General features: G+C 44.8%; 1 protein-coding gene across 1 annotated transcript in view; it reads right to left on the bottom strand.

Moving 5' to 3' along the window:
- Positions 1–23,923, bottom strand: part of Wdfy4 (WDFY family member 4) — a 248,056-nt gene that overhangs the window by 121,495 nt on the left and 102,638 nt on the right. Inside the window, exons 32-39 of the mRNA XM_090345544.1 lie at positions 22,554–22,718; positions 17,882–18,088; positions 17,505–17,619; positions 14,487–14,644; positions 12,505–12,743; positions 9,772–9,893; positions 7,991–8,176; positions 5,377–5,513 (exon numbers count right to left, since the gene is read on the bottom strand). Coding sequence (XP_090201670.1) covers positions 5,377–5,513; positions 7,991–8,176; positions 9,772–9,893; positions 12,505–12,743; positions 14,487–14,644; positions 17,505–17,619; positions 17,882–18,088; positions 22,554–22,718 — 1,329 coding nt within the window. The remainder of the gene's footprint in view (positions 1–5,376; positions 5,514–7,990; positions 8,177–9,771; positions 9,894–12,504; positions 12,744–14,486; positions 14,645–17,504; positions 17,620–17,881; positions 18,089–22,553; positions 22,719–23,923) is intronic.

Genomic DNA, 23,923 nt, shown 5'->3' with positions numbered 1-23,923 from the left:
TGCCTAGTGCTTATCTTGCCCCTGCAATGCCCAGGCCTTCTCTTGCCAAAAGGCTTCCAATCTGTCACCCTTCCACGTGCAGATGGAGGTCCTCAGCCCTGCACAGGCCTTTCTCATCCACTCCCAGCACCATAGCACCCACTTTGTTTGCTAATGCATATTAGGCCAAAGATAATATGCTTAATACTAGAGGATAATTTTACATCTGCAGGAGAGTTCTATAAAGGCAACAGAGGTTGGGCACCAGTGGCTCAGGTCCATAAATTCTAGCTACTCAGGAGGCTGATATCTGAGGACCTTGGTTCAAAACTAGCCCATGAAGAAATGTATGAGAGAGTCTTATTGCCAATTAACTAGCAAAAGCTGGTAGTGGAGGTATGGCTCAAGTAGTAGTGCACTAGCTGTGAGCAAAACAGTGGAGTGTGTGAGACTGAACAGAACATCCCTATCTACCTAGCCTTCCCCTGACTTCCTATAATCAGAAATTAATCCTATGTTGCCATCATGCCTGTCACAAAGAAGTTATCAACGGTGACTGTCGGTGCATTTTCAGCTTATTAAACAATGATGTCTGAAATTGACCTTGGCAATTGATAAAAGCAGAGCCACAATTCCTGCTGGGAATGGCTGACCAGAGTATGTACTGAAAGGTCCCAAGCTGAATATGGATGTGACCTTGGGGAGCCTCAAGGGAACCCACATTTCCATCCTCAGTCCAACAGACTGACACCTATGACCTCCACCATGCCAGGCAAGATGGCCGCATAGTTTGATTCCAGAAGGGAGTGTAATAGAGCCAGGGGGGAAGAGGAAAGACTATCATCAATGAATAGAAATAGCATCTATCAAATCAGGCTTGGCTCGAAGCTCAGCTCACTGGCCAAGAAGCAAAGATGTTCTTCTTCAGATGAAGCTAGGTAAGAGGAATTACAAAGCCGTCGTATGTCTCGCTCCCAGGAACAATTTATCAGTACAATAGAGCTGTCAGCATTGACATGATAAGGAATAACACCAAATGAATAATGCTTCCTCCAACACCAACTTCTTTAATTACAAACCTCTTCTTTCCAGAAGAGAGAGACAGAAGATGCGGAAACACCAATTTCATGCACTTGTGCCTGACTAATGTCTCCATGCTGCTTTTTCCAGATGGCGACCTCCTCGCTGGAGAGACTAATGATGTGGGCATATTTAGGGAAAAACCAATAACGGAGTCTTTAACCTTCAACAACAAAAAGCGTGTTGTACAAAATGTTCCTTGGGATACATTAGAAAATATCAATTACATTGCTCACTGAGGTGTAATCAGCTGTAATAATCAAAATTAATTTTTAAAAATAATTAAACAGACCCCAGGGCAAATAGCTGATGCTGTTATCCTATGACATCACAACGTACATATGTACCTGAGAACTTGAGTTCTCTGGAAATGACATCGGCAGCTCTTGGAGAAGAATGATGGATGCGTGGGCTCAAGGCTGGTGGAATTTCATCTCAGCCAAGGAAAGGGCAGCCTTCTTCCTGCTCCTTCTGGGCCCTTCTAGGTCTCTTGTTTAAAATCTTGTTCTGTGTCAGACCCTGTGCTCAGCCCAGACTGAGGTACTTGTCAAAAATGCAGATAGGAAAAGCTACCGCTGATTTTTAAAAATTTTTATTTATTTACTATTTATTCATTTAGATGTCAGTACTAGGGCTTGAATGCAGGCCCTAGGCATTCTCCCTTGGCTTTTTTTGTTCAAGGCTGGCATTCTACCTCCCTTTCTGGTGGTTCACTGGAGATAAGAGAGTCTCACAGACTTTCCTGCAATCTTTGGATCTCAGCCTCCTGAGTAGTTAGGATTGCAGAAGTGAGCACCAGCCCCTGGCTTGGTGCAATTTATTAAAAAAGAAAAAGAAAAAAAAAACAAAACACTGACACACACATAATTCCCTTTGTTTCCAAGCAAACCTCATTCTTAAAATGCTTAAGATATTTTAAACTGTAAATGCATAAATAAATCAGGTTGAAGGGAAAGGGAAGGGAGGCCAAGAAGAAGGAAGAAGCCATCAAGAAGGCTGATTCTAGAAGGTACGTGTACTTAAAACCCTGGACCAGGGATCTCCCTGCACATCTAAAACTCCAAAGCAACAAACAGAGCCACTTGCAAGACTTCTGCCAATGCCTTGATCAAAATCCCATCTCTTTCTCATGCTATAGCAGAGGGCGATGGGACCCATGGCCACCTGGAGGCTGGGGTGGCCCTGAGGTCCCCTCATCATCAGAGCAGTGCAGCCACACCAGCCTTTGCTGGCACCCGCCTCAGCGCCATTGTATGATAACCTTCTCTACCTAACCAGCTCTTGCCTGTCTATGACCTCTCTATAACATCATCATGATCATATTCTTCCTAAGTTCTTTCTCTCTCCCTCCTCCTGTGTGTGTGTGTGTGTGTGTGTGTGTGTGTGTGTGTGTGTGTGTGTGTGTGTACTGGGTCTTGAGCTCAGACCTTAAGCTCTGCCCCTTACTTTTCTCTGTTTAAGGCTGGAGCTCTACCACTTGAGACATACCTCTTTGCTTCTAGATTTTTTTTGGTAGTTAACTAGAGATAAGAACCTCATGGACTTTCCCACCTGGCCTGGCTTTAAACCTCCATCCTCAGATCTCAGCCTCCTGAGTATCTGGGATTATAAGTATGAGCCACCTACCTGCACGTAACCTAAGTTCTTTCTTTGACACACATGACTTTGTAGCATAGATGACTTTGCCAGTTTCCTCCCCCAAACATCTTGTTCCTGTTCTACTACCCTCTTCTCCTAACTTCCTAGAACTTCCTCATTACCAAGAGTACTGAACTTTATGTATTTGTTGATCTACTCATTGTCCATCTTTACTACTTAAAATGCAAATCAATAAAGGCAGAGAACAAGTCAGGTTTGTTCTCTGCTATAACCTTGGTGCTTAGACTGCAGTATGCAGAAGACAGTATCTGATGCATAAAGGAATGAACAAAGTGTTTTCAAGAAAACACTGTTCACTAAGTGTGTGTACGTGTGTGTAATCTCAGCACTTGAGAGGCTAAAGCACAATCATGAAATCTAAGCCAGCTCAGGCTACACAGCAAGTTCGGGGCCACCCTAGATTACCTAGTGAGGCTGAGACTCAAAAAACTAAAAATATAAAACAATCCAGGCCCCTGAGGCTCGTGCCTGTAATCCTAGCTTCTCAGAAGGAGGCTGAGAGCTAAGGATCATGGTTCAAAGCCATCTGGGGCAATGAGCCTGTGAAACTCATTTCCAATTGAACACCAAAAAGCCAGATGTAGAACTTTGGTTCAGGTGGTAGAGCACTAGCCTAACATGTGCACATCTGAAGGAAGGTGGGAGGAGGGCGCAGAATCAGCGGAAAGTAGGTGAAAAAGTGCAGCAGTGGGGCCCATAAGTTGCACTAGACAACGATGAAAGTGAAAGAAGCAACTCAAGAGCAGGGAGGGGAGAAGGGAATGGGAGACAAGGAGGGAATAGATGAAACTAAGTAACAACAAAGAAAGGTACATATCACCTGATCAGAAAGAAGTAATTTTATCATTAATGTTGGAAGAGTTAAACTATTTTCCTATGTAAAACTTGAAGTCTTTCTATTTTTTGTTAATCATAAGCTCAGTAAATCAGAATGATGACCTATATAAGTGTGAATATAAAAGTAATTATGCATGTAATTACTCAATCTCGATAAAGAAATAAAATAAAACAGCTTAGGGACAGCACTCAGGCCCTGAGTTCAATCCCAAGCACCTATACAAAATAAAATAACACATAAAACAAATGAAAATGTGTTGAGGCTCATTTTGGAAACACAGTCTGTCCTGAATTCTCAGACCGACTGGGGTCATGGACTTGTCTTCAGAGGCAGATGGTGGAGCTCAGCCTTGGTGTTGGTCAGGAGACCTCTGGAAACTCCCAAACTTCCGCTGGCTTGATCTGCCTTATCTCTAGTCCCTGGCATGGAACAACTCTAGGCAGGTGAGGGCTGGGGTTCCCCGGGGACAACAAATTCTAAGCAGGTGAGCCTGGCCCACCTCGATTCCCAAGTTAATGTGCCTATCAGCTACCTGCATTTCACCCCGGGGAACCCCAGCCCTCACTGCCCAGAGTGATCCAGCCAGGGATAGAGATAAGGAGATAAAGCCAGAGGAAGTTTGGGAGTTTCCCAAGGTCTCCTGACCCCAACACCAAGGCCTGCAGCTCCACCATCTGCCTCTGAAGACAAGTCCATGACCCCAGGGTTGGAATTCAGGACAGACTGTGTTTCCCAAAATGAGCCTCAACACATTTTCAGATCAATGTTTTCTACTCTATCAAGAGATGGAACCCAGTCCTCTAACCTTGAACCTGACCAAACATCATGCCTGTTTCAGCTACATGATACATGAGGTTAGGTCATAAACAGGCAACATGACTTAATTATCATCATGTAGCAGCTGCAGCCTTACAAATCCTGGCACCATGTTGTAAGGAAACCCAATTCAAGAGCTCAGATTCAAGTCTCGACTAAAGCCAGAGCAGCCACTGGGCATGAGCGAATGGAGCCCAGCTGTTGCCCCAGACATCATGAAACTGAGACTCCCAACCTCTTCCTGTGTCCCAGATCCCTTCCGATGGTGTCTCCAACTGCAAAGTGACTGCTGATGCCACTGGGTTTTAGGATTTATTTAGTATACAACTTTCAAAAAAATAGATTATAAAAACCCCAAGGCTTTGCCCCACATCCATGTCTGTTATAAATGGAGCCAAAGTGGGCAGGAAAGCTTCTGTCCTGAGCTAGATTCACAGTTGGGTCTCACAGCAGAAGAGGACCCTGAAGAATCCCAGAAGAGACTGGCATGATGATTGGTTTTTTGTTGTTGTTGTTACTGTTTTTGGCTGGTACTAGGGCTTGAACTCAGGGCCTGGGCAATGTCCCTTTGCATTTACACTCACAGCTAGTGCTCTACTACTTGCCACTACACCTCCACTTCTGGTTTTGGGTAGTAAATTGGAAATAGGAGTTTCACAGACTTACAGATTTTCCTGTCTGGGATCTGGCTTCAAATCACCATCCTCAGCTCTCAGCCTCCTGTATAGGTAGGATTACAGACCTGAGCCACTAGCCAGCAACTGGTTTCAGTTTGGTTTTTTAATTCCCAAAGAAATACTTACTCCCATCCCTAAAGGAGATCCCAGATTAACTTCCAGGTGAAGCCACCTTAAGGCCTGGCTTCCATACATGTAGCCTAAACTAAGATGCCACATACATACCCCAAACACTGAAGAAATGGACTTGGGTCACATCCAGTGACAGACAGAAAGGAAGAGACCTGGATGCTTGCCAATATGTAAGGACAGGAAGTATGGACTCACCTCTGCCTTGCACTCAGGGTCTTTGGCTGACCGCCCAGGAACCAGTTTCATGGCTGAGGACAGACTCCCACTCCATGAAGTAATTTTGCTGTGGTGTGTGACACTGGAACGACTGGCCAGAGATTTCTTCTCAGATGCTGGGGGCATGGAAGCAAAGAATGTTAGATCTGAAGTTGAAAGGCAGTTTCTATAGTCTCCTTAACCATCAAAGAGCCAACTAGGGGCACAAGCCTGGTGCACCTGATTCCACAAAAAGAAATGGCCTGACTAAATGAAAGCACCTCCAGGATATAGAAACAAGAGCCATATAATGTGAGATTGTTGTTCTTAACGTACTATGTTATCTCTCACCTCTTTTGCTGTCCCTTGGTTATCTCATATTGTTACAGTATCTCACTTTGTTATCTGATATATTGCATATATGCTTATTTATTTGAAACAGGATAGGGAAGGGGGGAAAACAAGATGAGGGCAGGGGGAGGGAGGAGGAAATGGGGACAAACATGAGAAGGGGTAGCAATGATTGTTAAGCAATGCACCTTCTATCTGGCAAATATAACGTAACCCTTCTATTAATTACGATAAAAATAAATAAAGAAATGAAAGAAATGGCCTGAACTGCAGACCATTGGCTAAGAAACACAGAGCAGACTTCTAGGTCTCCAGATCTAGCTTAACATCCCCCTCCTTGGCATGCTGACTTGTAGTGAGATACTGGATAAGCCCTGGCATTCCATTATGTAAAATGGGTTAAACAGTATCTCACCTCATTGGGACAGTATGACGATTATGTAACATTATGTATTTTAATGACCTGGAACATAGAAAATGTATGGGTGTTGGCCCAAAGAGCAGTGAGTCTACCCTATCATTTTATTCCATGATATCTGCATGGGCATACATGTCCTATTTCATTCCACTTTTTCTGAAATGGAATCTGATATTCGGCCTTCAAGTTGCACATGCAAATACAGACAGGTACTATTATCGCTTGCATGTGTTCCTTCCAAAATTCTGGTTGGAACTCTGTCCTCACTGCAGTGATATTAAGAAGCAGAGTAAGTCGTGAGGGCTAAACAAAACTAGCCAAGATCTTTTTGGACTTCCATTACTTCCCCCAGGTGAGGACACATGGTGTTCCTTCTCTGAAAATGATGTAGCACAAGCTCCACCCACGAAGTAGACACACCCCTCACCAGACAGTAGATCTGCTGCTATCTTGACCTTAGATTTCCCAGCTGCCAGAGCTGGGAGAAAATACATGTTTACTACTTATAATTATCTAACCTGTGTTTCATTCTAGCAGCACAAGACAGATATATGCATTTGCCAGGACCAATTTTGAAACCAATTAGGTAAAGGTTCTATACCTATGAATAGTCTGAGAAAATGTACATGAAAATAATTCTTGTATATGTCTGTCTGTCTGTCTGTCTGTCTGTCTGTCTGCCTGCCTGCCTGCCTGCCTGCCTAGTTATCTGTGTTTGTACCAGCCCTAAGGCTCGATCTCAGGGACTGAACCTTGTTCTTAGCTTTTTTGTTTAAGGCCAGTGTTCTACCATTTGAGCAACACTTCCATTTTCAGCTGTTTTGGTACTTAATTGGGGACAAAAGTCTCCATGGACTTTCCTGCCCAAGCTGGCTTAGAATTGTTATCTTCAGATCTCAGCTTCTTGAATAGCTAGACGTACAGGTGTACGTCTCCTGGCTAATTCTTAACTTACCATGAATTTAATTTTGCTGGGAGACTAATTACAAGTATATAAGCCAATTTAAGAGCAGTGACCTCCTCCACAACAAAATGAAAGACTCAGTGCTGCTGTAGCATTGATTGATAGGAAGGCAAAAATTCTAAGTGATGATCACATTAGTAGCTTGGGAATGAAGATGTTCATTTCATGAAGCAACAGGAGATAATGTATCTGAGGTTCAAGATCATTGCATAACTAGGTGCAGAGTTTCAAAGCTGGTAGATAAATATCAGGGTGGAAAATAGAGCTCCAAGTTCCCAAGGTCAAGCCCCAGCTCTGACACAAGGCCCATATCTCTAAGAGGTAGACTGGGGTCTACCCCGTTGGTTGAGTCTGAGCTTCCCTTTCTGCTCAATAAACAATGCAGCATTCATTCTTAGTGAGGAAAGACACATGAGGTGTAACTGGTGAAAGAACCACCAAATGAAGGGCCAAGAAAGAAAGTCTGTGTTGCCAGGTGCTAGTGGCTCATGCCTATAATCTAGTTAGTTGGAAGGCTGAGATCTGAAAATCACCATTCAAAGCTTGATAAGAAAGTCCATGAGACTCTTATCTCCCATTAGCCAGCAAAATGCCAGAAGTGGAGCTATGGTTCTAGAGGGAAAGTGCGAGCCATGAGCAGAGGAATAACAGCACCTAAGTCCTGAATTCAAGCCCTAGTTCTCTCTCTCTCTCTCTCTCTCTCTCTCTCTCTCTCTCTCTCTCTCTCTCTCTCTCTCTCTCTCTCTCTCTCTCTCTCTCTCTCTCTCTCTCTCTCTCTGTCTCTCTCAATGGTTCGATGTAGAAAAGGCTCTGGGCCCTGAGTGGAATCTTGGGGAAACCTGACTTATCATGACCCAGAAGCCCCCATTTCCGGCAGCTACCTAAGTAATGCTGCCAGGCTTTGAGCATTGTCTCCTCCCAAAGTGGGGTGACCTCTTCAATCTTCACTTCTCTCTCCCCAGGTTTCACAGAGAGATCAATCTTGAAAGCATCTTCCAGGGTCTGCCGCCTCTGTGCCACGAGCTGCTGCCAAAGAGTTCGCACCATCTTCTGTATGTTGTGCTGGACTAGCAGAGAGGAAGAGCACACAGCACAATCAGAATGCCCCAGCTCCTTCTCCAGACAGGATGAAAAGAAGGCTCATCATGGCCACTTTTACCAACACGCTTCTCATTGTCCTCAACGAGCTCCAGCCAGATTCAGGATGCCAAGCCACAGAAAAGGCCACCAACATCCGTGCAAGCTGGCCTTTTCCTGCCTCTTGCTACCCACTATCATCCCGCCTGCCTCACTGGCCCAGGTGAGCAAAATGGAGTTGACAGGATCCGAGATCTTGTTTTTCCCACACCCTAATTCTATTAGATACTTGAGAAATGTCCTGCATGAGCTCTAAAGCCATGATACCACCCCCAAACAACTCAGGAGCCAAACAGCTCCTCCCAAACTTCTCTCTAGGGAATGGACTTAAAATACAAGATTGTGTCCAGGAGCTCAGGACCTGATCAGGTCCTTTTCCATAGCACTGGCTCATGCTTGCCTGGCCCCTCCATCTCAGTATCCTGGATGCTCTCAGATTTGGGCAGATCCATCAAGCCCACTCTCGCTGCTGAACCCAAATCCCAAGTCTGTGCCTTAGTTTCCTCAGATCTCTAATCACTGGGTCCCTGCCTGGTGCCAACTCTCTAGAATCTTGTCTCATTCCCCCAGAGGGTGGACATGGGCCGGTGTGGCTCTATCAACCCAATTCTAAAGCATCCAGATTCAGGATGTAACCAACATAGTGTGAGGATACACTTCAAAGAACACTGATTTTAGGCACCTATCTAACAAAATATGGATGCAGTGTGTCTCCTGTCTTACATTATAAAATGTTTTTTATAAGCAAGGGGAAGTTCTGCTACCAAGCTTTTCCTTCCCAGATCAAGAGGGAGATGCAGCAACTCAAACACATGGAACCAGCTGTTGTGTGTGTGTGTGTGTGTGTGTGTGTGTGTGTGTGTGTGTGTACACACGCATGCATGTGCACATGCACACACTATATATTTTCCCATCCCTTTAATTTCATTTGAGATGAGTACATTGATGAATAAATTGTTAGGCGAAAAGTTTAGAGAAAGTAATGAGGGTTTTCTTTCTTTCTTTTTCAGTTAGGAGGGAAAAAAGAGAAAAGCTCACTAAGTGATAGCTTGACATAGGATGACATAATATTTTCAAGTTACAGTGCAGCATACAAGAATTTCAGTTAACAGGAAGCTTTACACTAATCAAGTCCATGCACAGAGCATTCACTCCGTCTGTCTATCTCTCCATCCTTCCATCCCTCCTTCCCCTTTCCTCCCATCCTCCTTCCCCTCCATCCATCAGACACCTACCCACCCATCCACATATTCATCCTTCCCTTTCCAGTCCATTTCTAATCCATGCTATTTCTAATAACATGGATGATTCCATATTATTTCCTGCAGGCTTAACTTATTGTACTACTCATCCCTTGGTTTCCTAGCCCCTGTCATGACTTTTAGAAATTACATGAATAGTTTTTCCTTTTTTAATGGAAAAGAAAAATAAACTGAAGAATATAACCCTATAGGAATGACTACACATCTATACTTCTCATGGCAGGGCGGGAGTACAATAACAACAAAAGTAAAATAAAACATACCATCACTCAAACTTGGGAGATCTTCTTCCTGTTTTTCTTTTACCTCTTCATTAGGGACAAGGAAGACTTGATGGTAAGGAGTCATTCTAGGTTTGGGCTCCAATCCAAATCCTTCTGGATAACTAGTAAACACAAGAGTTTCCATTACAAACTCAAGTCCCCTGGAACCATTCCAAGTTCTTACCATTACAAATAACAGGGCAGTGTTTGGATGCATGGAAAAGGAAATAGGGAATAAAGACAGCTAAAATACTGCACATGCATGTGTGATAAAGGAAGTAAGGAAGATGAGTGATGGAAAAGGAGGACTCTGATCAAGAAGCAATGGACACATCAAATTGTAATCCCCTATACAACCATCCCAAGTTCAGAATATATATACATATAGAACAAATAATTAATTTCCCATGACATCTTACAGTGATATACTTATATAAGTGACTACATATAAACCTATGCATTGTAACTCAATTCCTTTTTCATTTCTCACTTATAAATTTTGTATGCACATTATTATTTCTTAAATCTGGGTAAAGACATTTAAGTCAATAAAATTCTTGGAGAAAATAAAACAAAAATAACATCCATCCAAATTAACCCCTTGAAACTCAACACCCATCAATCAGAACAAAGATGTCAAACAAAATTAAAGCAAACACCTGTAACAGCAACTTCTCACTGCAGATAGGATGGTGTTGTGCATAGTGGAAAAACAACTTTTTTTTTTTCAAAATCTGACTGATGCTTCCATCAGATCACTGAGCCCATCCTCCCTTGATTCCTTACTGTCAAAACTAGCTGCATTTGTGTATGACTGTTTTGAAGCCAGGATGGCTTCATGGATGCAGGGCCTGTGCAACTATACAGGGCTGTACACTCTGACGAGTCTCAGGCTTAGACTCTACCATCTTAAAATGATTAGTTCTTTTTAATCAGGGCCTCACATTTAAATTCTGCTAAAGTCCCCCACAAAATGTAGCCAGTTATAAACTGAAGCAGGGTGGTTTAGATATGCAGTTCCCCAGGAACTGGGTGCTGGAGGACAGGGGCAATGTCTCAGTTCTGTTAGTATCACTGTTGTCTCTCTCAGGATTTCCTGCCTGGGCCTCCTGAAACATAGTGAACACTGAGAAAATGTTTGCAGGCTGAACCTAAGATGACAACCAGAAAAATGAAAAAGAAACCAACACAGAAGAATCCCCACTTTTGAAATTTTGAAAAATAAAGTCCCTCTGGGACAGGAGTGTTGACTTTGCTGCAGCAGAGGTTGGGGAGAATGTTTTTCAAGCTCACTGATCCAGTTCATAGTTTTGTCCTTTCTGCTTTCAAGATAATACAGAATCTAATAAATTCCTCCACTACAGAAAAGGAAAAACTCCTCAAATTTAACCACACACTAGAATGTGTCTCTTAATGCAGACAAATAGAAAGATAGATGCGTGTACAGTAATAAATAGAATAGCACCTAGGACAAGTCCTCTAGCTGGGGGGCTCCTTGGTGCTTTCCAGAGATAGTTGGGAGAAATCACTTCTAATGCCTTGTGATGCTTGAAGGAGGGATGGAGTGTTTTGGTTTCTTTTTTTCCCCCCAAATGACCAAACTTAAAAAGGACAAGAGCAGGGGCTAGGAGTTTGGCCTAGTGATAGAGTGCTTGCCTAGCATGCACAAAGACCCAGGTTCGATTCCTTGGTACCACATACACAGAAAAAGAAAGCCAGAAGTGGTGCTGAGGCTCAAGTGGTAGAGCTCTAGCCTTGAGAAAGTCCAGGAACAGTGCTCAGGCTCTGAGCTCAAGCCCAGGACTGGCAATAAAAAAAAAAGGACAAGAGCAAAGTGTAGTATCAGTCTCTTCTCCTGTAGGCAGCCTGGCTCCCTTGATAACAGATATTGTTCAGCTCAGGAGGCTGAGATCTGAGGATCATGGTTCAAAGCCAAGCAGGCCAAGAAAGTATATGGCACACTTATCTCCAGTAAAAATGGGCGGGGCGGGGCAGTGGGGGTGGGGGTGGGGGCCGGGAAGAGTTTTGCCTAGTGATAGAGTACTTGCCTAGCATGCTCAGTACACATGCCTAGCATACATAGAAAAAAAAAAGCCAGAAGTGGTGTTGTGGCTCAAGTGGTAGAGCTCTATCCTTAAGAAAGCCCAAGGACAGTGCTCAGGCCCTTTGTTCAAGGCCCAAGACTGGCAAAAAAAAAATGCTCAAGGGCAGTTTCCAGGCCACGAGTTCAAGTATCAATACATTACACACACTCATTCACTCAATCAGTCAATGAGCTATAACTCAGGATTGTGGATATGAAGTGAATTATTACTTCATGGTGATTCTGATTGCTCAATCACACGAACAAAGCCAGATGCTGGTGGCTTACTCCTGTAATCTTAGCTACTCAGGAGGTTGAGATCTAATGATCATGATTCAAAGCCAGCTCAGGGATGCAAATCCAAGATAGTCTTATCTTCTATTAACCAGAAGAAAAAAAAAGCTAAAAGTGGAGGTGTGGCTGCAAGTGGTAGCAAACAAGCCTTATGCAAAAAGCCATGCTCATGAGTTCAAGCCCCAGTACCAGCATACATACACACACACCAAAGTCGCACGGACACACGGATGGCTTAGAGAAATGCTGCACAGAATTTGGATGGTCAAGTAAGCCAAAGGTGTCTGCTATGAATAGTGACCTCAATCGTGTCTCAGTCTCTGTTGGCAGGCGGGAGCCTGACCAGAGGCTCTTACCTTCTCGCATTGAGCAGCAGAAGACAATGCATGAGGCACAGAAGGAAGCTGATGTTGGAATTGTAGGTGGCAAAGGTAATGTCCCAGTGCTCCTGGAGGAAGCTCAGGACGCTGAGAAGGCCAAGGCATTCCGACAGAGACTGCTGGGGCTTCGAGAGGCAATAAAGAATGACTTTATTTAAGCTGCTGTATAAAGCGCTGAGGAGAGTGTCCCTTTGAGAAGATATGTTCTCGATGACCTATGTCATAAAAAATAAAACATACACTTACTTATGAAGACTTTACAACCTGATCAAGTATGTCACAAAAATGATAACCAGCAAAACCTGACACGATCTAAACTTCACAAAGGACTGTTTTCATCTCCCTTTGTTTGGATTTCTATTGAAAGGAAAGACTTGTATTTAAAAGTCAATTCAGAATCTGGGTAAAAACTTGTTTTAAATAAATAAACAACTAAAAGTTCACCATGATTATACTATGGTAAACAGATTTGGGCACCAGAGATTTCAGACATAGTAGCATATGATTAACATTGAGTATATGAGGATATGTTATTAGTAACACCAAATTAATCATCATGATCATGTATAAAGAGGTTATAGCATTCCTACAATTATATTCAGAAATGATTGTAGCAATCTGCATAAATTTAAATTATCTCTTCTCCAACACTCGTGGCCCATATTTGTAATCCTAGCTAATCAGAAGGCTGAAATCTGAAGATTTCTGATCAAAGCAAGGCCAGACAGGAAAAGTCTGTAAGATTCTTACCTTCAACTTACCAACAAAAAAACAAGCATGGAGCTGTGACTCAAGTGGTAGAGAGCCAACCTTGAGCAAAATAACAAATTGACAGGGCCCAGGCCCTGAATTCAAACCCTAGTATTAGAGTTAAATAAACAAACTCCCATGGAAATGTCATGCCTCATGGGATGAGGGGCAGATCCTAAGATCACCCAGTTAGAGGTAAGAAGTCAGGTGGTCAACTGGTGGCAAATCACCAAACTCTAGCTATGCCTTTTTTTTTTTCTCTTACTACATCGTCCAGAGGAGATGGGGCCAGGTGTTAGTTCATGAGAAACTTAGAGAAGGAGGCAGATGGTCTCTAGCAGGATCGCTTGACACATCTATGGCTTCAGTAAAAAGTTGTCTCCCTCTATTAGGAGAGTCCCATCGTTCTGAGACAGGTGTGAATGGTAGAGATTTCTCCTCCATTTAAGTCAGTTGGCTTTCAGCCTGCTGGGATTTGGGGGTCCCCAATGGACTGCGCCTCTCAAAGTGAGGTTAAGCATTTGGGTGATCTGGCAGTCACAGAAGAGCAGGATGAGGGGCTTAAGGAGATCTTAGGGCTTGGGCTTGACATCCCTAAAGGCCTTGACACAACCTCTCTGTTGGCAGATTGTTCTTTTGAGCAGGAGCTCTTTCCATTGGCAACATTGTCCTCCAACAGTCTGACTACAATCCTCTTTCAACAAAAAATTAGTCCTGGAGCTTAAACTCCAGGATTGAGCACTGTCCCTGTGCAGTTTTACTTGAGCCAAAAAGCTCACAGACGATCATGTCCTGAGTTCAAGCCCGAGAGGGAGGGGGGGTTCTCCCTGCAGACAGAAGTGGATATTAAGAAAGTGCAATATCTATAAATGGGTAAAGGGTTTTCTGGATGTTCCTTGCTGATAAATAATAATTAAAGGTAAGCTAACAATCTCAGTTAAAACTAAACAGGGCAGACAGGGCAGGTGTACCTACAAGAAACTGAGAAGACTGTGGATAGCCCAAGAGAGAGTCCAACAGCTCAGCCACTAACCACAAGGTATACCCTGGGTCTTCCAGGATCTCCCCCTTCTCCCACCTATCTGAGGAGCTGTATCTGCAAAGAACAGCAAACTCGGCTAAACCAATAGCAATAATTCAGGCCATGGCAGGAAGCCTCCCCATCTGTCAGCAGATTTTTTGTCACCACAGCCAACCCAGATTCTTACCACCATGATGTGCTCTGTGATGAAGAGGAGGATGTGTTGAGGGTCTGCTGAGAACATCCCACTGTACAGCTTCTCCACCAGCTTTTGGGTAAAGTAGGAGATGTTTGCAAGGGAAGGAGCAGCAGCAGTTTCCATGTTTGGCTGAGGCTCTTTACTGCCTGGTTGGGGATGAAAAGATAAAAGATGAAAGGTGTGTGTGTGTGTGTGTGTGTGTGTGTGTGTGTGTGTGTACTCAAGGCCTGGGCGTTGCTCCTTATGATTTTCACTCAAGGCTGACGCTTTATCCCTTGAGCCACAACCCCACTTTTTGGTAGCTGATTGGAGTTAAGAGCCTCACAGACTTTCCTGCCCAGGTTGGCTTTGAACTGCAATCTACTGATCTCAGCCTCAGGATAGCTAAGACTAGAGGTGTAAGCCACCATCACCGGGCTCAAGGTGAGAGCTTACATCGACTTCCCTTGGAGCCCCTGGCAGCAAGCGTGCCCTTTTCTCCTGTTGGATCTCGGACAATCCAGTCAGCAACACAAACCATCACGACATGAGAAACCAAGCAAGTGGGACATTTCTCCCAGCAGCCGGACAGAAGATGGATAGAATCTCAGGCTTGAGACAAATGAGCAGGTGTGGCCCTGTTGTCATGGTGGGTGGAGGATGAAGTAATAGGGTCCAGTGAAGCCCAGGGGAGCTCAGGGACTGAGAGCTCAGAGATCTCTGCTAATCTCTGGAACCCCAGCCCCCACATTAGCTGTTCTGGGCATCCTCACCAGGGGAGGCCTTCACTCCAGGTCACACCTGCTGCAGCTGCAGGGCCAAGGTCACTATGCTGCTCTAGGAGAAGGGCCAAAAATGTGGCAAGGGGACCTCCCCTGAATGGCATGCTCAGAAAGTGCAGGAAGGACTTTTGATTAATCTTGAGATGGCACAGGTGCTCTGAAGCTAAGCTTTTACAATGGAACCCCAAGTTCATGTTCTGGGGGGCTCTCCATCCAGTTCATTCATTGAAGACATGTTTATTGAGATTTAGTCTCAGCCCAGAGGCAGAGCCTCAGATACCATTAAAGGAATATAAGTTTCAGTAATTTTAAGACCCCATGCAAAGGGGCCACATTTCCTCTGGAGCTACAAGGAGAATTGATTTTTAAAAATTGGCACCTGTAGAAAACTAAAATTGGGTCCTTATATGTCTCCTTGCACCAGAATTAATTCCAAATGGTTCAAAGATCTTGAGGTAAAAGCAGATACCCTGAAAACTTTACAAGAAGGAATAGGAGACACATTAGGTCTCCTTGGCACAAGTTGAAACTTGCTTAATAAAGACCCAGAAACACAACAAATTAAAGAAAGTTTGGACAAATTGTGCTGCATTAAACTGCAGAGCTTCTGTATGGCAAAGGACAAAGCTAGCAAGATAAAGAGAAAGCCCACAGAGTGGGAGAAGATCTTCACTAACCATAAAACAGACAAGGTTCTTATATCTAAAATATACCTACAGCTCAAAAAACTCAGTCTCTGAAAAACAAATCTTGAAAGAAACAACCATCCCATTAAAAGGTGGGCTAACGACATAGAGACTTCCCTGAAGAGGAAATAAGAATGGCCTATAGACACATGAAGAAATGATCGACATCTCTGGTCATAAAAGAAATGCGAATCAAAACAACTCTGAGATTCCACCTCACTCCAGTTAGAATAGCCAGGATCAAGAAATCTAGTAACAACAGATGTGGAGGGGATGTGGCCAGGAGGGATCACTACTACACTGTTGGTGGGAGTGTAAACTCATTCCATACTCTGGAAAGCAGTATGGCAGTTCCTCAAAAGACTAAACATAGAGTTCCTCTATGACCCAGCAATTCCACTCCTTGGCATTTACCCAAACGTCCAGAAACAAGACATACTAAAGCTACCAGCACAACAATGTTCATTACAGCATTATTTACCATAGCTAAGATATGGAACCAACCCAGATGCCCCTCAGTAGATGAATGGATCAAAAAGATGTGGTATATATACACAATGGAATTCTATGCTGCCATCAGAAAGAATGGCATTGTCCCATTTGTAAGGAAATGGAAAGACTTGGAAAAAATTATACTAAATGAAGTAAGCCAGACCCAAAGGAACATAGGCTCAATGGCTTCCCTCATTTATAAAAATGAACACACATCTAGGACTCTCCTAGCAGAAGATTACAATAGCTCAGAACCTAGGTACATAAGGTCATATAGGATGAGACTAAATGAAATGAACTATATGATCTGGAAACAAGAGGTTTATCTTGTGTGATTATTGTTCTTAATGTACTATGTTATTTCTCTTCTCTTTTTTTGCTCTTATGGTTAATCTCATGTTGTTACTGTATCTGACTTTGTTACCTGGTATATTATATATATATATATATGTATGTATGTTTATTTGTTTATTTGAAATAGGGAAGGGAAGGGGGAAAACGATGACTGGGAGGGGGTGGGTGGAGGGAAAGGGACAAAAACATGAGGAGTATCAATGTGCAAGAAGTAATGCACCTATTACCTGATGAATATAACTGTCACCCTCTATACATTATCCTGACAATAAAATAAAAATGAAAAAACAAATTGGTGCTGGTAATGGCTTTCTAGCTTTGTGCTGGTTAACTGGAGATAAGAGTCTCAAGGACGTTTCTGCCAGGGCTGGCTTTGAATCTTGGTCCTCAGTGCTCAGCCTCCTGAGTAACTAGAATTATAGGTATGAGCCACTGGTGCCCAGCTTAGGAGGAGAAACAATTTTCAGCCAGAGGACAGAGAACTTTCTGTTTCTGAGTGGTACAGTGATCGAGAGATATCATGGAAAATAGCAAATACCCACATCGTCTCTCTGGGCAAACTGGCCGCTCATGTGTGGCATCGCGAAGCGACTAACACATTGCTGGGAGTGTTGATCCTACCACTGGGTTCCGTGGGTGGTGGGCACGCTAAGGTTCCTGCTCAGCTCAGTGGTCTAGTATGAGGAACAGGGGCATGGAAAGCTCCAACTCACCTTCGAGGATGGGCTCACTGCTTCTGCTCATTGTGTGTAACACTTCCATGGTGGAAAGCAGGACCTCAGACTGGAAGTCTCGCTTCTGCTGGCTGGTGGCATTGTGTGGAAAAGCCTAGAAACAGGGCCCAGGGTGGAGATAGCTGCTGCAATGCCCATCACAATATTATTGAGAGCCTGGATTCTAGCTGGGCTTATAGGGGCCCTGCTCCCCCTTATCTGTACCTCACGGACCCCCCAAATCTGTAGTTCTAGAAGGCATCCCCCCACCAACCAGCCAGCTAGCACCCCTTAGGCCTGGCATGCCCGGTCTTGGTCCTGGTGGACCTGCCCCCTCTTTACACATGGCGACCAATCTCTGCCCCCATTCTACCCACCTCCAGGAACACCTCCAGGGGCAGCCACTGCTTGGGGCTGGAGGCTCCAAGCAAGAGCTCCTTCAAGAGACTCTGTGTGAACTCTCTCAGCTGCCTCCAGGCAGGGTGTGACTTGGCAGGCACCTGGAGACGCTCCGAGGGGCTGTCACCTTCCTCTGTGGCCCCAGGACTCATGATTGTAGTCCAAGTGGACTCAGCCACGGTCCCCTCAAAGACAGGAAACATACCATATGCCATCAGTCCACCCTGCCCAGAGCCCCTTTCCCTCTGCCTGTGTCTGGGCACCAGCAGGATACCATTATGCTCATGCATAGAAAGTGGGCCTCTGCAGAGTTTTGTTTGCCTTTGGGCCCAGTTACCTGTGAGGGGACTGATGGGGCCTGGGAATCTGAGATGGGTCTGTGTTGTGCAAGGAGATCAAGCCACTACATCAGAGGCTCGAGGAATAAGTCCTTTCATGCCACACCAGCTGCTCAGCAAGGAACAACTAAACCAAGCACCAGTGACTCACGCCTGTAATCCTCATTACTCCGGAGGCTGAGATATGAGGATCATGATTTCAAGCCAGTAGAGACAGGAAAGCCCATGAGACTCTTCTCTCTACATAATCAACAGGAAGCCAGTAGAAGGAAGTGTGGCTCAAGTGGTGGTAGATTGTTAGCCGTGAGTGATGAAAAAAGCTCAGGGCTATCTCCATAAAAACAAGCTACAACAAAATCCAGCAAGGAAAACATGCTCTCCCACAGGATTGGTAGTCATGAAATAAGAAAACGATGAAAGTGGAAGTACCTGGCTCGTAGAGAGTGGAAGTGGGATTCTGCCACGTGGTGGCCTCCCTGACCTTGCCTCTTCCTAAGCTTCCTTCCTAAACGTACAGGCAGGACCTCCCAGACGAGAGATGGAGAAGAGCTACAGAATCCTTCCCTCACATGCCTACATGCCTTGGCCGTCCCTGGGGCCATGACAAGCGGGCACTCCCCTCCCACGCCAGGCCACCCAGGAGATGCCAGGAAACCGAGTGACACACCCAAGGACACTGGGCCAGGGCCTCCCAACCCCCGGCCATGAAGTTCACATGCACATTCATCAGTTGGCACCTCCCTCTGCTCATTCATAAAATTAACGCAGCCCTTCTTAATTAAGCTATAAAATGAATTTAATGGCACCTAGGGAGGTGGTGACTGCATTAATTAGCTCCTTGCGGCCTGGCCTGGAAAGATGCCATATAAATTCACAGCAAATCAAAGTCTTTTGGCTGCCAGGCTCCAGCATGAGGCAAGACTGTCACATTTTCTGTGCAACGAAGGTCTGACAGCACTACTTGGAGCCAGAACAAGAAGAGGAGATGCAATGAGGGAGGCCTTGGTTTAGAGCCAGGAGCCCCAAGATGGAGCCTGGCTGGCCCGCAAGAGCATTTCATGGCTGGAAGGGTGACTTCGAGCCAGGTCTTTCCTCGGGCAGTAGCTAGTATCTATGCGCAAGACCAAATGTAGAACAGAGTGTGCTGGCTGGCATCCAACTCTGCAGACGGCAAGCCTGGCCCTAAGGGTGCGGGTCTGAGGTGACCTGAGCGTCAGGGTTGTGATGCCAGCCTGTGAACTCAGGGCCTTGACCCCCACACAGGGCCTCTGAGGGATGACAGAGCAGCCTACAAGGTTGGCCCATGCCACCTGGGTCCCCGTTGTTCCCAGTAAGCCTTTCCATGTTTGTCACTGGCTGTTTAGTGCTTTACTTGAATTATCATCAAGCCATTTTGGAGTCATTTTGTCTTCTTTGTAAATGTTCTAGTCATGAAATTGTGTGTGGGTGTGGGTGTTGTATACTAATACACTTGAACTCAAGGCCTAAGAACCATCTCAGAGTTTTTTACCTTAAGACTGGTGCTCTACCACATGGCCCACAGCTCCAGTTCCAGCTTTTGGGTTGTTATTAGGAGAACAGAGTCTAACAGATTTTTCATCCCAGGGTGGTTCAAAGCCATGTCCTCATACCTTGGCCTCCTGAGTAGCTAGGGTTACAGGTATGACCCACAAGTACCTAGCTATTTAGTTTTTTTCATTAGAAGTAACTCCAGTCATTCCTCAAGAAAAATGGAGGGTTGGAGCTAGAAACCTTGAAGGGTACCAAATTCCTCAGATGCGCATGTCCTTTACAAAACATGATGTGGTATTTGTACAGAGCCTGAGCATTCCCCTCTACTTTAAATCTCTACATTACTTATAATACTTAACACAATAAGGTGACAGGGGTAGAGTTGTACACTTTGTTGTTTAGGAAATAATAATGAGAAAAGTAGCTGGCGTGTGGTGGCTCACGCCTGTAATCCTAGCTTCTCAGGAGGCTGAGATCTGAGGATCAAGGTTCAAAGTCAGCCTGGGCACAAAAGGACCTGAAACTCTTATCTCCAATTAACCTATAGAAAATGGGAAGTGGGGCTTGACTCAAGGGTAGGGCCATAGCCTAGACCTGAAGAGCTCAGAGACAGCACCCAGGCTGAGTTCAAGCCCCATGACCCACAAAATAATAATAATAATAATAATAATAATAATGAGAAAAGTATCTGTATATGTTCAGTCTAGACCCAAAAACAATTTTTTAATGTTTTCTTCCAAAATTGATTGAAATCCCAGTATAGACCCCAGGGAAACAGAGGCTGGCTGAACTCTTAAATTTTGTCTATTTCATTTTGTGTGTGCCAGTTCTGGAACTTGAACTTGGGGCCTAGGTGCTGTCCCTTAGCTTTTATACTTAAGGCAAGCAATCTACCACTTGAGGCACAGTTCCACTTGTATATTATTCTTGCTTAATTAGAGAAAAGTCTTATGGACTTTCTTGCCTACACTGGCTTCATACTTTGATTCTCAGATCTTCCGCTATCTAACTAGGATTAAAGGCTTAAGCCACCAGCACTCAACTTGAATATTTAGTTTTATAACTGACCAGAATGGCGAGGACATAGGCTTTGGGTGAGAGAAAGAAATTAAAGTCTTGAGTCACCTATTGATCAGAGGAGATACAGCACAGCATGTTGTAGGATGGCTTTATGACTCAAAGACAATGAGCACTGTCTCTTCGAAACTCATTGGCCTTTGCAGACCCACCTTCCTTGAATGTTATTGGGGTTACAGAAAGCATGGGGTCCAGGCCTGAGTTCAAGAGTCAGGTGCTGCTACTATTGATAACCTCCAGGAATGAATAATTAGGAGTGCTTCATTCATTCATTTGTTTATATAGCAAATGATTAATGCCCAGCTCTGTGCTTCTCTTGGCTTATAAATCCCCACCCCCAATCCGTGCACATGTACCATGGTTTGTCTTTGGAATACATTCCTCTAGCTACCGTTACTGATTTGGAGATAGACGTTACTAGCTTCCTCTCTGTCTCTGGGTCCAGGATGGCAGGGGTAGATGTGTGCTCTTCTGTCCTTTCCACTTCTCTCCTAATCCTGCTCTTAGTTCTGGGGCACATTTAGTCTCCCAAACAGCCCAAACTTGGCCATTCCTGACTTGCTGGGACTGGTTCTTAGTCTCCAACTCACACATCTTCCCAAGTTCCCTTCTCCAGCCCCCAGCATGTAAGACCCAAGACCTTGACTTTAAGATCCAAGTGAGTTCTTCTATATACCTTTCGCTTGTCTCTTCTAGTTCTGAACTGGACCTTCAGAAACTTATTGCCTAAGCTGGGTGCTCACATCTGTACTTCTAGCTATTCTATGGTTTGAAGTTAACCCCAGCAGATAAACCAGCAGACAAACACCAGAGACTCTGATCTCCAATTAACTAACAAGAACTAAAACAAAAAGCCAGGCATAAAGGTGTGGCTGAAGTGGAAGAGTGCCAGGTTAGAGCTGGCAAAAGTTAGGGCAAGAATATGAAGAGTTTGAGCCCCGCTACCAGCCCACATGCACACATGCGCGCGCGCACCCCCCCCCCCACACACACACACACTAAAGTAAAAATAAAAACATCAGAAACTCATTGCCTGGAAGGAGGCCCTAGTCACATCACTCAGAGCCTATAGTCAGGACAATGGTGCTGAGAATGATAAGCTCAGCAGAACACATCATCATAGTTGTGCATGCAGAAGACTCCTGGAATGGGGGGTCCCTGCCTCATGCTACCACTGCATGAGTATTCTATATGGACTCAGACTTGGTCTACTATAACACTGTGTATGTGTGTGTGCAGGCCAGTCCAGGGGTTTGATCCTAGGGCCTGGGCATTGTCCCTGAGCATTTTTGTTCAAGGCTGGCACCCTACCACTTGAGTCACAGCCCCACTTCTGGCATTTTGGATAGTTAATTAGAGATAAACACGTCACAGATTTCCCTTCCCAGGCCTGGCTTTGAACCATGATGCTCAGATCTCAGTCTCTTGAGTAGCTAGGATTATAGGCATGAGTCCCTGGCCCCCAGCAATGATCCCATTTCTCATTAAGGAGAATCCTAACAATGCAATGAAATTATCAAGTCTCAGAGCTGAAAATGATCTTGAGCTACATCTTTGCCCAGAAAAGGAAAATTATCCAAGTGCTTATTCAGTGCTCCAGTCAAACTGCTGAATGTGTATTTCAACTTTGTGGGGGAGGGGAGGGAGGATTTAGTCCTTCATCTGTGAAGAATGATGAAATTCACCCTTGCTCTCCCTGAGGCAGGGAGGTAGCCTGTCTTACCTTTTGGGTCCCCATGGGAAAGGTGACCATCGCCAAGGTCTGGAGGAAATCAGGTGCCCGCCATGCAGGATCCTGCGGATAGGTGTGGTGTACCAGGGTGAGGAACTGCAGCATGCTGACGGGGGATTTCAGCTCCCAGGTGTCCTCCTCCAAGCCTGCCAGGGGCTGAGGACAAGTTTCATAAGACACAAGACACAGACAACAGCATGCCTGGGGCCGTCCAATAGAGCTACAGAAGCCAGAATCCAGTGGGAAGATCTTCCGGAGACATGTTACATAATGGCCAGAGGATGGTGGCTCACGCCTGTAATCCTAGTTACTCAGATCAAGGTATGAAGCCTGATGGGGTAGAAAAGTCTGTGGAACTCTTATCTGCAGTTAACCAACTGGAAACTGGAATCTCCAATTGGAAACTCAAACTCTTAGCTGCAATTAATTAGCAAAAAGCTGGAAGTGATATTGTGGCTCAGATGATGCCAGCCTGGAGTGAAAAAGCCAAAGATGAACATGAGGCAGAGTTCAAGCCCCAGTACTGGCACACAAAAAAATTTAAAAAGCTGTATCATTTATAGCATCATCTATATATCAATACATGCAGATGGCCACAGGGCAGCCAACAGGAAGCACACAGCAACACAGGGGTATGTCTGTTGCAGGTTTCCAGGTGCTTTACTATCTACAGAATAAAGTTGAGTCTTCAGCCGCTCATGCATGTTCACCTTGCCCTGTCTCCTCATGTGTCACTCTACTTCCTTTCATCAGCCACATGATCTTCCTACCTCACACTTCCTCCATGTCTAAAATACCCCACCCATCCACCTCCAGTGAACTTCCAACATTTTCTCTCAGAAGCCTCTCTGTGCCCTATGTGTAGCTGGTGGCCACTCACTTTCTCTAGGGCAGGTCTGTACTGCCACATCACTGAGGGGCAAGGTTGGTGGAGGCGAGCCTCCCTAAAAGGAAATACCCTTCTTTGTCCTCTGAAATATCTGAATGAACATTTGCCCTCTGAATGAAAGCACAATGGCTCCAAAATGCCAGCAAACCCTAGCTACTCAAGTGGTGGAAATCAGGAAATTCTCAGTTTGAGGCCAGCCTGGATAAAAAGTTTGTCGGTGTGGTTGTTCACACCTATCACTGCAGTTACACAACAAGGGGAAATAGTAGGATCATGGTCCAGGCAGGCTTCAGCATATAGGTGAAAAATAACTAAAGCCAAAAGGGCTGGCGTCTGAGTAATAAGGTCCTGAGTTCAAATCCCAGAACTTCACCCTCCCCAAATTGCCTGCTCTGATCAAAGTCAATAAGCTTGTCATAGCCACAAAGGATGGACTAGTCCCGGGAAGGTCCTGGGAAAAGTCTCGATGACC

Source organism: Megascapheus bottae, chromosome 15, assembly GCF_031878675.1.
Source record: "Megascapheus bottae isolate mThoBot1 chromosome 15, mThoBot2.hap1, whole genome shotgun sequence".
In the NCBI taxonomy this organism is placed as follows: Eukaryota; Metazoa; Chordata; class Mammalia; order Rodentia; family Geomyidae; genus Megascapheus; species Megascapheus bottae.
The sequence above is the reverse complement of the archived record's forward strand: the minus strand, read 5'-3'. Positions and strand labels throughout refer to the sequence as shown.